The 11,719-nt window shown below is 38.3% G+C and overlaps 1 protein-coding gene across 1 annotated transcript; it reads left to right on the forward strand.

Annotated features, from left to right (window-relative positions):
* Window positions 1-9,352: 9,352 nt before the first annotated feature.
* LOC149233455 (putative UPF0481 protein At3g02645) lies at window positions 9,353-11,308 on the forward strand. The gene has a single exon (XM_089382198.1). It carries the CDS (start codon window positions 9,353-9,355, stop codon window positions 10,964-10,966), a length of 1,614 nt encoding a protein of 537 aa, XP_089238324.1. The 3' UTR covers window positions 10,967-11,308.
* Window positions 11,309-11,719: the final 411 nt, after the last annotated feature.

Here is an 11,719-nt window from a genome sequence, read left to right on the forward strand (position 1 = left end):
GCTTCAATCTCCAAATCTACTCTCAACACAAGTGGATCTACTTTGAACTTGCAGCTTTTCTCTGCTTCCGCAATGTCAACAACCTTTCTCTTGCCTTTGTCAAGCACAAGTCTGCTGCCCTCTACTACTGGTGATGATGCTTCTGCCTGGGATGCTACTGCCTTCTTCTTTGATAACCACTCTATAGCTATGTTGACCAATTCATTAAGCCTTGAGAAGTGATAACAGTATCTCCATGGGTCTTCCTTAGGTCAATGACATGCCCCGTGGATCCAAGGATGACACACTTTTACACCATGGTCCTTTACTAAGTAATGCAGGTCATACGGATTAAAACTTCTGGTGTCGAAGGTGAATCTCTTGAATTCCTACATCTCAGCCTCAACATGCTTGAGATTCTGGATCTCATACAACCCGATCTGCAAAGGAATAGCAAGCTAAGGTTCCTTCTTCTTCTTGTGCAGTCTCGCTGACAACCTTGTCATGATGTGATATGACACTTCTTGCATGACGAGGTTACCCATGGAAAACTTTGGTAAAACATGCGGAGCCTTCTCCATGTTGTACATACAAATGAACGTGCCAAGCGGTGAGGCATACCAATATGTTATGTTGATCAATGCCTCCATTGCTTCCTGCGACATGCAAGGTGGATCCTGTTCAAACAGAATCTTGTATACTAGGGTGAGGAAGTGGTCTAATAGCTATATGATAACTCCACGGAAGCTGCATTCAAAGAACAACCTACAATAAGTGTGCATAAAGGTTTTTGAAGGTATCCATGCCCAACCCAAGCCTGGGAACTGCTGACGGGCACAGACTGCATCAAGTAAGTAAGTCGACATGAATAGCTTCCCTTGCTGACCCTTAGGTGTATGTCGAGCTTCTGCCACTTGTTCCTTCAACCTAAGAGCCAACATGTCGAACCAGTTGAAAGGTCTTCCTTCGCTCGCTAACTAATCCAACACAATCACCCAACTCTGCGGGAAGGTTATGTGCTCTCTTGGCCATATAAGTAGCATGAGAAGATGACCAAGAGCTGATATGCCTTTCACAATATCCTTGCCTTGTAAACTTGGTTGGGTGTCGTCATAAACTTGGATGGCTCTTTCACCCAGCTCTTCAAGATGTCTCTTGAGTTTGCACTATTGTTGGGCTTGGTGAAGGGTGTATCCATCGTGATCACCAACTGTGCCAAGTGATACATCTCCTGAAAGTCCTTTTCCTTGAAGGTGGAAAGTTTTGTTCCACTAACATTGCTCAACATCATTGTCTCTGGATCAGAATGCGAGACAATCTAGTGGATCATGTCTGTGCATGGAAACGTTGGATACCTACATGCAATGCAGTATAAGCCAGACTTGTGTATGTTGATATAGACCCTGCGGTCTTCCAGGTTCTCCTCAAATGTGCATGAAAAGGTGTCATTAATGTCCTGCCATTTCATCTTGATCTCCTTCTCTATGAATAACTTAATGTCTTCATAGATGGGAAAGCTTATAGACACTTGCTCGACTGCATCTCCAGTTGCACTCTCAACAGTGTCCTTTGACCCTGCTCTCTTGGAAGCCATTGTACCTATACTGCTGAGAGACAGACGAACACTTGTGATACCTGGAGACAGAGAAACACTCATGGAAAGCACAATGTCAGTTGAAAACCAAAACAACTTGAGGACTGACATGCAACACCCCTGGGTGACTGACTGAAATATTGCACAATTTTCATAGAGCGACTAGGAGACTGACTGCCAAAACTGCGTACAGCATAGTCCAGACTGTCAGTGGGCTAAGTGGATGTTGAAACTACGCAGATCATAGTCTAACTTGGCCTTCTAAGGATTGAAACTACGCAATGTGCAGTTTCAATTAGCAATGGCCGCAACCCAGTCAAATGCATCTGCGCAATTCTCGGGGCCATCAGGGCACTGCCTCTCAGAATTGTGCAGAGAAAGCCTGTAGGCCAGTGTTGGGAAAGCTCTGCGCAAATTTTGGGAGGAAGGCAAAACCTTCACTCTCAGAAATGCGTAGTGCAAGCCGGGCAAGGCAAGGTCTGGGCCAAGGCAGCCCAGACCCACCGACGGGCGAATGAAAACATAAAAAAGTCTGAATGCATGTGTGATGTTGAGTGTATACATGTGTGAATGAACATGAATGCAAACAGTGAGTGCAAGATTCAGTAAATATAAAAATAAGTAAGTGTGTGAAGCGAGTCGCCGCAACGACGATCGTTAGTGCAAAAAGAGTGTCATGCATGCGACAGGAGTGAGATGCAGTGGAAAACTTGAAACAATGCTTCTACAAGCTAACATGAATTAAAACAACAACAAGCATTCATTGAAACCAGTAAAACAAGAATCACACAAATCGAAAAATGAAAAGTGACAGAAAAGCAGCAAAAGACATGAAAAGTGGACTTACCTGGAAAATGTTGAGATGAGTGTGCTAAATGCTCCTAGATGCGATGTGGGATGCTAGAGCTCCAAGATCAAAGTGAGGAATGAGCTCTGAAGTGTCGAATAAATAATTTTGATAAGATCAAGGCTTATGAGTCACACGCATGCCACAAAGCTAGGAAAAAGCGACACTTAGCGGGAGGTTTCTAAAACGAATTTTGCATGTAACCTCCAACTGCTAAAAATGGATCCCTAAAATCTGGGCATGTTTTTTTATTTTTTCTTTTATGTTTTTTCAAGAAAAGAATCCCATGCATGCAAATCAAGATTGCTCAGTCCTATAGGGAACCGGTCAACTTGGAAGCACATGCAATGGACAGTAAGCCTTTGAGTGACTTTTGTGCATTTTTTGTGTTGAGCTGGTCTGGTTATCCCTTAGGCTCTCCACAATTCCTGGACTGAAACCTTGGATGTCTGCCAGAACTACACAATTTTTTGGAAAAATCCCAATAATGGGCTTCTCTGCGCAATTTCCAGAGGGAAGGCTGCCTGGATGCTCTGCGCATTTCTGGAGAGAAGCAGACTACCTAGATGACCTGCACAATTCTAGAGAGGAAGGCTGGTACCCCTCTATATTTGCGTAATTTTCCAAGTGAGCCCAACAACTAGAAAGTAACCAAGTTTCGAAATTTCATCTTACAGGTGGGAGGCAAACAAGCTAGAAGACACAAGCTAGTAAGCTACTGAAACTCAAATGAAGCATATGTACTGGGACAAAATAAGACATGGTGCTAAGGATGGTTGGTATGGAGGCTCCAAAATGAAGCTAAGGCCAAATTTTGGAGGGTGATTGTAGCCACTGCAACAAATGCCTATTTTCTTATTCCAAAGAATCAATGTTCTAAGTTAGATCCAAAATAAAAAGGACTAATCATTTTTGGATATGGTGATAGATTTAAGGGATATAGATTGTGGGATCCTACTACCCACATAAATCATCATTAACAGAGATGTCATATTTAATGAATTGTCACTCATAAAATCAGATGTACATGGTGAAATGAAACAGGAAAAACTACCACAGATTCAGTGAGTTCAATCGGAAACTAAATCATCTTCAAGGGAGGAGGATCAAGAATATGTTCATGAAGAAACTCCTATAGAAGAAAACGAGGATACAAAAATTTCTCACGAAACTGAGGAAATATTGCAGCAAATTGTACAAAGATCTACACAAATCAGATCTTTTCCTAAAAGGTATGATGATTTTGCTACATATGTTTCTTTAAATGTTAATGATGGACAACCTAGTTTTTATGAGGAAGCAATGGAAGTATCTGATAGTGATAAATCAAAAGTAGTAGTGAAAGAAGAAATATATGCCCTATAAAGAAATAAGACATGGAATCTAGTGGAACTTCCTAACGACATGAAATTTGTTAGTTGCAAGTGGGTTTAGAAATTGAAGAAAAGTGTTGATGATATTGTTCATAGCTATAAAGCAAGACTAGTTGAAAGAGGATATTCTCAAAAGAAAGGTATTGATTTCCATGATATTTTTTCACTTGTTGTTAAGATTGTTTAAATTTGAGTTTTGTTATCATTAATTGCATTACTTTATCTAAATTTAGAGCACCTAGATGTCAAAACATAATTCTTACATGGGGATTTGGATGGGGATATATATACAGAACAACTAGAAGGGTTTGTTCAAAATAAAAATAAAAAAGAGGTTTGTTTGCAAACTCAAAAAGTCATTGTATGGCCTGAAGCAGTCTCCCAAGCCATGGTACAAGAAGTTTGATTCCTTCATGATGAGCTACGATTTCACCAAAAGTGAGTATAATCATTGTGTTTACTTTCAAAAGTTGGAAAATGTCATATTCATTATTTTGGTGTTATATTTTGATGATATTCTTGTAGAAAGAAAAAGAATTGTTGAGATCAACATGTTAAAGGCTCAGTTGGCTAGGACTTTCAAGATGAAGGATTTGGTGCAACAACAAAAAATCTCGAGCATGAAGATACACAGAGACAAGATAAATGGTAAGCTATGGTTATCACAAGAGAAGTATGTGGAGAAAATACTTCTGAGATTCAGTATGAATAGTGTGAAATATGTTCAAATCCTTTTAGCTTCAAATTTCAATCTTTCTTTATGTTTATGTCCTAGTAATGATGAAGAAAAGGAGTATTTTTCTCATGTACCATATGCTATTGCAGTAGGGTTCTTAATGTATGCAATGGTTATTACAAGACTAGATATTTCACATGCAAATGTTGTTGTCACTAGATACACGGAAAATCTAGGTAAAGTGAATTACACAAAAATGAAATGGGTGCTTCAATATCTTAGAGGCACAAGTAATTATTGTATTGCCTATGATGGTAGTAGTGATTCAGTTTGTGGTTAGGTTGATTGAGCTTTTACAGGTCACTTGGAAAAGAGGAGATCCACTTCTAGGTATGTTTTTACTCTTGCAGTTGGATATGTTATTTGGATTTCAAAGCTTCAGAACATAGTTACTTTATCCACTATTGAGGTAGAATACATAGTTGTCTTTCATGCTTGCAAAGATGCAATTTGGTTAAAAGGTTTGCTAGGTGAGTTTGGAAGGATGAAGGACAAGGTGAAAGTATTTTGTGATAGTCAAAGTGCTATTCATTTTGTGAGGAATCTAGCTTATCATAGTAAGAAAAAAAATATACCTATTAAATACCATTTTGTAATATAACTTATTGATGAAAGTGGAGCAGTGGCTCTGGAAAAAGTCCATACAAAGAAAAATTGTGCAAACATGTTCAAAAACACAATTTTTTTAGAGAAGCTGAAATGGTTCCTAACTTCTCTTGGCTTGCAAGGAAGGCGATGAATAATTTGGGCATGATATATCAGGTAAATTGTTTTCAAGGTGGAGTTTGTTAGAAGTTGCCAACTATTTCCCTATATTCTTGAGATAATAGCTAAAATCGGTTCTTTTGGTTTGGGTTGTTTATCCTAATATATTTTTTTGGAAAAAACATATAAAAGGAACTTTTTTGTTTTATGTAAAAAAATTCTTATATAATTCCTTTAAAAGTTGTGGATAGATTTAGAAAAAATTTGACAGGTTGTTATTTATCCATGTAAGCCTATAGAGGCAATAAGGACACAAAAGAAAAGAATGGAGAGTGGGTTGAATAGTTGGATAATTTATGCCTATGAGTTGGTTGGTTGTTCAAAATCTACCTTGAATAATAAGAATATCGATTATCATTTCCCTGTGGATGTTTCCCTCACAAGGAGGGTTTTACTATGTAAAACACTATATCAATTTATGTGTTTGATTATTCCACTATCTTGTTTTTTTTATAGGCAAATATAGTCACATTATATTAAGATGCAAGAAATTACAGAAAGTACAGTCAAGAGATATTTTTTTGCCTCTGAGGGAGGAAACCATAGATGTAGAGCGGAAGAACTCTGACCTAGTATGCAGAAATCAGAGCCTTGTAGTTTTGTTGTTTGCATTATAGAACAACTATTGATCAAAGTCATGCTTTTGAGAATAGAGATTACATTATTGTTGCATGAACTAAGAAAATGATGCACAATGTGCGAAAAAAAGGTACATAATCGAGCCAACGAGCCATGTGGCTTTGAATTATTCGCCTTCAAGGTGATGGAATAGAAGTGACCAAGAAACATATATGAATGTAGTGGGAGAACCAACCTGAGAGTTCCCATGTCACCGAGGGCTAAATTCTGCCACATTGAAACTACATCATTGCCACACTCAAGTCGCATTGTACCTGGGTCATTCCATGAACTTGCATGTTGTCTGTGTCCACTGGCTGGTCCTCTAAAATGTAGCATCCCCGAGGGTTGGGGTGAGGTGGAGGTGAGTGTGCAGAGTTTGGCAAGGAGGAGGATGAGCCACGGGGGCGCAAGGAAAGGGTAGGGAAGAGGAGCGAACCGACTGAGGGTGGGAGGGGGAAGGAGCTAAGGAAGAAGAGGATAGAATGTTGGGCGAAAATTCCAGACCCAGGTCTCTAGCGAGTCATCTGAGAGAGGAGATACCAGGACTCTAGTGAGTGGAGAGTTCAACAATCTAGACAACCGATTTCATTTTCTCTTGGGCATGTGACTTCAGTTGGCATGCAAGGAGGTTCATGAGTTCCCAAAGTGTTGGGTGGCCCCTGCGCAACTTAAATTCCTCCATAGCTAGGACTTCTCTCTGTATGGATTCAGGAATCCCATTGTAAAACATGGTGACAATGACGACATCATCGAAACTGGTACGAGGGCGCCCACAACCTCTTCCCCTATCTTGATTCATGTTCATGCAAAGCAAGAATGCAGTCACGATGTCAAAAAGTTCATTCAAGAGAATGTGGGAAGGAGAGTGGAGAACGTTAGAAGGAGAGTTGATGAGGGGAATGAACATGGGGACTGTGAGTTTAATAGTAGGATGCGGGAGTAGAGAGATCTCATACAAGGGAAGCTAGCTTGCAAGAGGGGGAGTAATTGACACATGGTGTGGAGGACGAGCCATGTGGGAGCTGCAAGCTACGCACTTTAGAGTGAGAGCCTGGATTCGTAGGGTCACCTAGATTTGGGGAATTCCGCTATCTTGTTTAGTTGTCGTTATTTTCTGCAATTAAAATTTATTTGTTGGTTATGTTTTCGTTGTTCAACTCAACAGATAATTACATGTTGTGTGGTTTTCCTTGATTAACAATGTTGAATCAACAACATCCAGTGATGTTGTCCCCATTGTTGGTTTGACAACTAAATTATGATAGATTTTCCCACTATTTAAAAAAAAAGTTATTGATAATTTCTTTTCACTAAATATGAAATGCCATCTCTAATATGAGAGGATAGATATTTTAAGTTTTGTGGATAATTCTATAGTTGAGGCTTTTAGTATTTTCTTTTCCAATTTTTGAATACTTGAATTTTCTTGATCATTTGGTTCATTTGTGCATTATTTAAATTATTATAATTCCCTATAACAATTCAAAATTTAGTTGTAACAATATTAAAATATATGGGCTTGGATTATACTCTAAAATTGCCTCTATTTGGTTAAGGGCTAGTCTTTTTCCAATGTAAGGAAACGGTTAATGGCTCAAGAGCCAAAGACATTTGGAATGAGTAAAAGCTAACTACTTTACAGACCAATAACAAATAATTTCAAGAAATGTGGTTTTCTTGAAATAACAATAATAATTAACCTACATTTGCATTTTCAATTAATAATAATTGTCCCCACTATAATTTCACAACTAAATAAGATAATTTTCCCACTATTTAAAAAAAAAGTATTGAAATATAATTCAACAAAAATACCAATATTAAACCATATGAAATTTAGACAAAGATAAGCATTTAGCCACCACATGAATGAACTATTGTAGCCTTTGAATTTACAAAGAGGAATTCAATCACTCGGCCCTATCGAAAAGAACACCTTTCGCACGAGTCAAATGGAAAATTATGTGAATATGTAAACCAAATGACTTTAGACCAGGCATTTAGAGTTGCACATTGACGCACTTGCGTATTTAGGAGACACTTTAAAGCTTCCGATTTTAGTTATTTCTGATCAGTGTGTTTTATTTTTTTATTTTTTTACATAAATAATTATTAAAATAGATTAAACATATATCGAACCTGGGCATGGAATTGTTACACAAAACAGGGAACTGTAATTGAGACGTAACAATGAATTAACACAAAATTTAGAATTGGAATTGTTTTTACGATAGACGGACAAACTTTAACTATGTTATATTATTAAAAAACAAATTTCTATAGACCATCTTAAAATATAACGCAACAATAATCAACCATCAAAATTATATCTCTTTATAACGCAACAAGAATAATCAACTACCAAATGTACATCTCTTTATAACGCAACAAGAATAATCAACTACCAAATGTATATCTCTTGGTACGGCATTGACTCGTTAATTATTACACTATCTATGCTTTATCTTCTTTAAATGGTACGAGAAGATCGCTGTAGCCATTTAGAATGAAGGTTAGTTGCAATGAATAGTTGTTTGAAGATGAGTATGAGTGGTCATGAATATAAAAATTAGTTGTTATGAATGCGTAAGTAATTAATATTTACTGTGTTATTCATTTATTAATATTTACTGTGTTATACAAGTACATTATTCAGAGATAGACATATATAACGTCATCCATTTATGAGTGGGTAACATCTTAAATATTGGTTGCCCAATAAGTAGCCTAGTAATTAATTCCTATAATGTGTGAGTTATGATTACTTGCTGAAGTAGTTGACTGGGAAAGAGGCTACCATAAAGAGGAGCCACTGTTGTAGCAGTTTAGAATGAAGATTAGTTGGAATAATAGTTGTTTCTATTTATAATGAAGGTGTGAGTGGTGATTAGCTGCTGAAGTAGTTGATGGGGAAAGAGGGTAAGATAAACATGAGTCACTTTTGCAGTAGGTTAAAATGAAGATTAGTTGGAATAAATAGTTGTTTCTGTTCAAAATAAAAATTAGTTGTCATGAATATATAGGCAATTAATATTTATTGTGCTATTAATTCATTAATACTTAAAAGACTATTGGATTTAAGCAAGTACATTATCTAGTTGTGAACATATACAATCTCACTCATTAATATAATTATAAACACATATAACCTTACTCATTAATAGTTGTGAACATATACAACCCCACTCATTAATAAAACACTGAAACTTGAAATATTGTTTCCAACTAACTAGCCAAGTAATTAATTCAGGTAATGTGTCAGTGGTGATTAGATGATAGAGTAGTTGATTAGGAGAGAGGCATGTAATGTGTCAGTGGTGGTTAGCTGATAGAGTAGTTGATTAGGAGAGAGGCTACGATAAAGAGGGTCACTTCTGTAGTGGTAACCATATGTTGAAGCGTTAGACGTTATCATCCTCTTCTTATGTCCTGATAAAATGGCAGCATCCGACTCCCACTTCAAGAGTGTCGATGGACAGACGCAGAAGCAACCGAAATTATCAGTTAACGGGAAAGAAGCCCAAGGAGAGTGTAGCGTTATAGTTGAAGAGAGTTGGGACTTTAATCGCTTCCGATCGTCGTCCGTTGTATCCATATATAGAGTTCCTGACATCCTCATGTCGGACAGGGTAAAAAGGGAAGCATATGTTCCCACAAGAGTGTCGTTGGGTCCATATCATCGCAAAAGTGCAAAGCTTTGTTCAATGGACAGTCACAAAGAAAGAGCCCTGCAAAGGATGACGATCAGGTTCAATAATCTCGCCAACGATTTCTCCTTGTGTGCAACGGAGGAGATCCTGAAAATCAGGAACATTTATGAAGAAAAAATCAATTGCGATGAAGAGAAAATCGCTAGGATGCTAACTTTGGACGGCTGTTTTATTCTAGAAATATTGAGGACTCTTAATGGCGTCACATTACCAGAAGATGGTAACTGCTATGAACCTCTTTTTGAGAAAAAGAAGATTCTTTATACCGGAATGGATATACTGAACGACATGTTGAAGCTCGAGAATCAAATCCCGTTCATCGTTCTCCTAAAGCTACTAAAATTGGAGCTCAACTCCATGGATATTGATGCAGAGATGGAGGTTTTCCAAATGATGCGTCCAACGTTCTTGCCCTTGTTCTACCCTTTCCGCAATGACGAACTGGAATGGTCCAGGCCGCAAGCAGATGATGAAGAAATCCATCATCTTCTTGATTGGTTGCGCAGATTCATTGTTTCTCCACATGGCGAGCGTCGCGACATCGCGCATTCCCAGAATGGCGAGCATGCATCGAACGCCTACACGAGGTTCCATCTTCTTGGTGCGTTGAGCAGATTCATTGTTTCTCCACATGGCGAGCGTCGCGACATCGAACATGCAGGGAACGCCTACGTGAGCGTCCCCCGCCAAGACGAAGAGCGGGCAAAAGACAATGCAAAGGCTGACATCGCACACTACTGCAACCTCCCCGATCAAGGCAGCGCAAAACGCAATGCAAAGGGTCACGTCTGCGATCATATCCATCGCGCAATAGAATTAGAAAACGCTGGGATCAAATTTGAGCGATTCGACGGAGGCATCGCAAATATTAAATATGACAAGTCGAGGAACACAATTTGCCTTCCTCGCATCACTATCAAAGACTCCACAGAGATCCTATTCCGTAACCTCATTGCTTTTGAGATGTGCAAACCATCTCATCCATTCAATTACGTTGCGTGTTACGTGCGTTTGATGGACCAGTTAATCGACTCCGCAGAAGACGTGGCTTTGCTCAGAAAAAGGAAAATCATGACAAACCACCTCGGGAGCGACGAAGAGGTTGCCAAGCTCTTCAACGGTCTATGCAAGGGGGTCAATGTCAATCTCCATGGTGCCTTCGATGGACTGACAGAAAAAGTTCATAACCACTACAACAATAAATTTAGGGTCCAATTGGCTGAGCTTGTGAAGGAGTATTTCTCTTCTCCGTGGAAAACGCTAGGTCTGTTGGGAGGAATTGCTCTACTGTTGCTCTCCATTGTGCAGACCGTCGTCGCCATACTCGCATTATATAAGTAGCCTCTCCTTTTTCCTTTTCCCCAAATGATTTCTTTCAATAATGTGACTCGTGTCTGAGCCCGAGGTTTATAGTTATTTTTAGTGATTTGTATCCTGTTGGCTATAGCAACGGCTGAAGTGTGTGGAAAAGCTGAGTTCTGTATAACAAGCTTTTCAATGTTTTTCACGTTATTTTACTACCTATGTTTGGTTTGGAAATTATGGATTCTGGTGATGGTGATGTTGATGTTGGAGATAATGCTCACAGTGTGCTGAGTTTAGGTTTCTCAAAATCCATATCCAAGTTTAGAATAAGTTAGATCTGACAACACTATTGAATCTCAATGTAATTTTGAATTTAGGTTTCTCAAAATCCATATCCAAGTTTTGAATAAGTTGGATCTGACAACACTATTGAATCTCAATGTAATTTTGAAGTAATAATATCATCTGTGTGATTATTTGTGTACTATGTTCAATTTCGTTTTTCTTTATCACTGTAGTGTCTGCCGCTCTTGTTGCAACGTCATGTTTCTTTTGGTAACAATCCCTGGTCTGCCTCAAGTATCTGCTGGTGAGAAAATGAACGTCTTCTATGACTGATGATGTTTGCTAGCAAATGTTGTAATTTGAATCGATCAGTTTTACATTTCATTTTATTGAGTCTTGAATAATTATAGAATCATAATGGAGGTCGAAGTTTGAAAGCAATTTTTTCTTTTTCTTTTTCTTTGTGGCTGCAGTTCATAACTTTTATTGTTTATGGGTAGTCTT

Source organism: Pinus tabuliformis, chromosome J (genome assembly GCF_031772625.1).
Source record: "Pinus tabuliformis cultivar Carrire ecotype Pingquan chromosome J, CPIR1, whole genome shotgun sequence".
NCBI lineage: Eukaryota > Viridiplantae > Streptophyta > Pinopsida > Pinales > Pinaceae > Pinus > Pinus tabuliformis.

Coding starts and splice junctions, on each gene's coding strand:
- LOC149233455 (XM_089382198.1), top strand. CDS start 9,353: ATGGCAGCATCCGACTCCCACTTCAAGAGTGTCGATGGACAGACGCAG.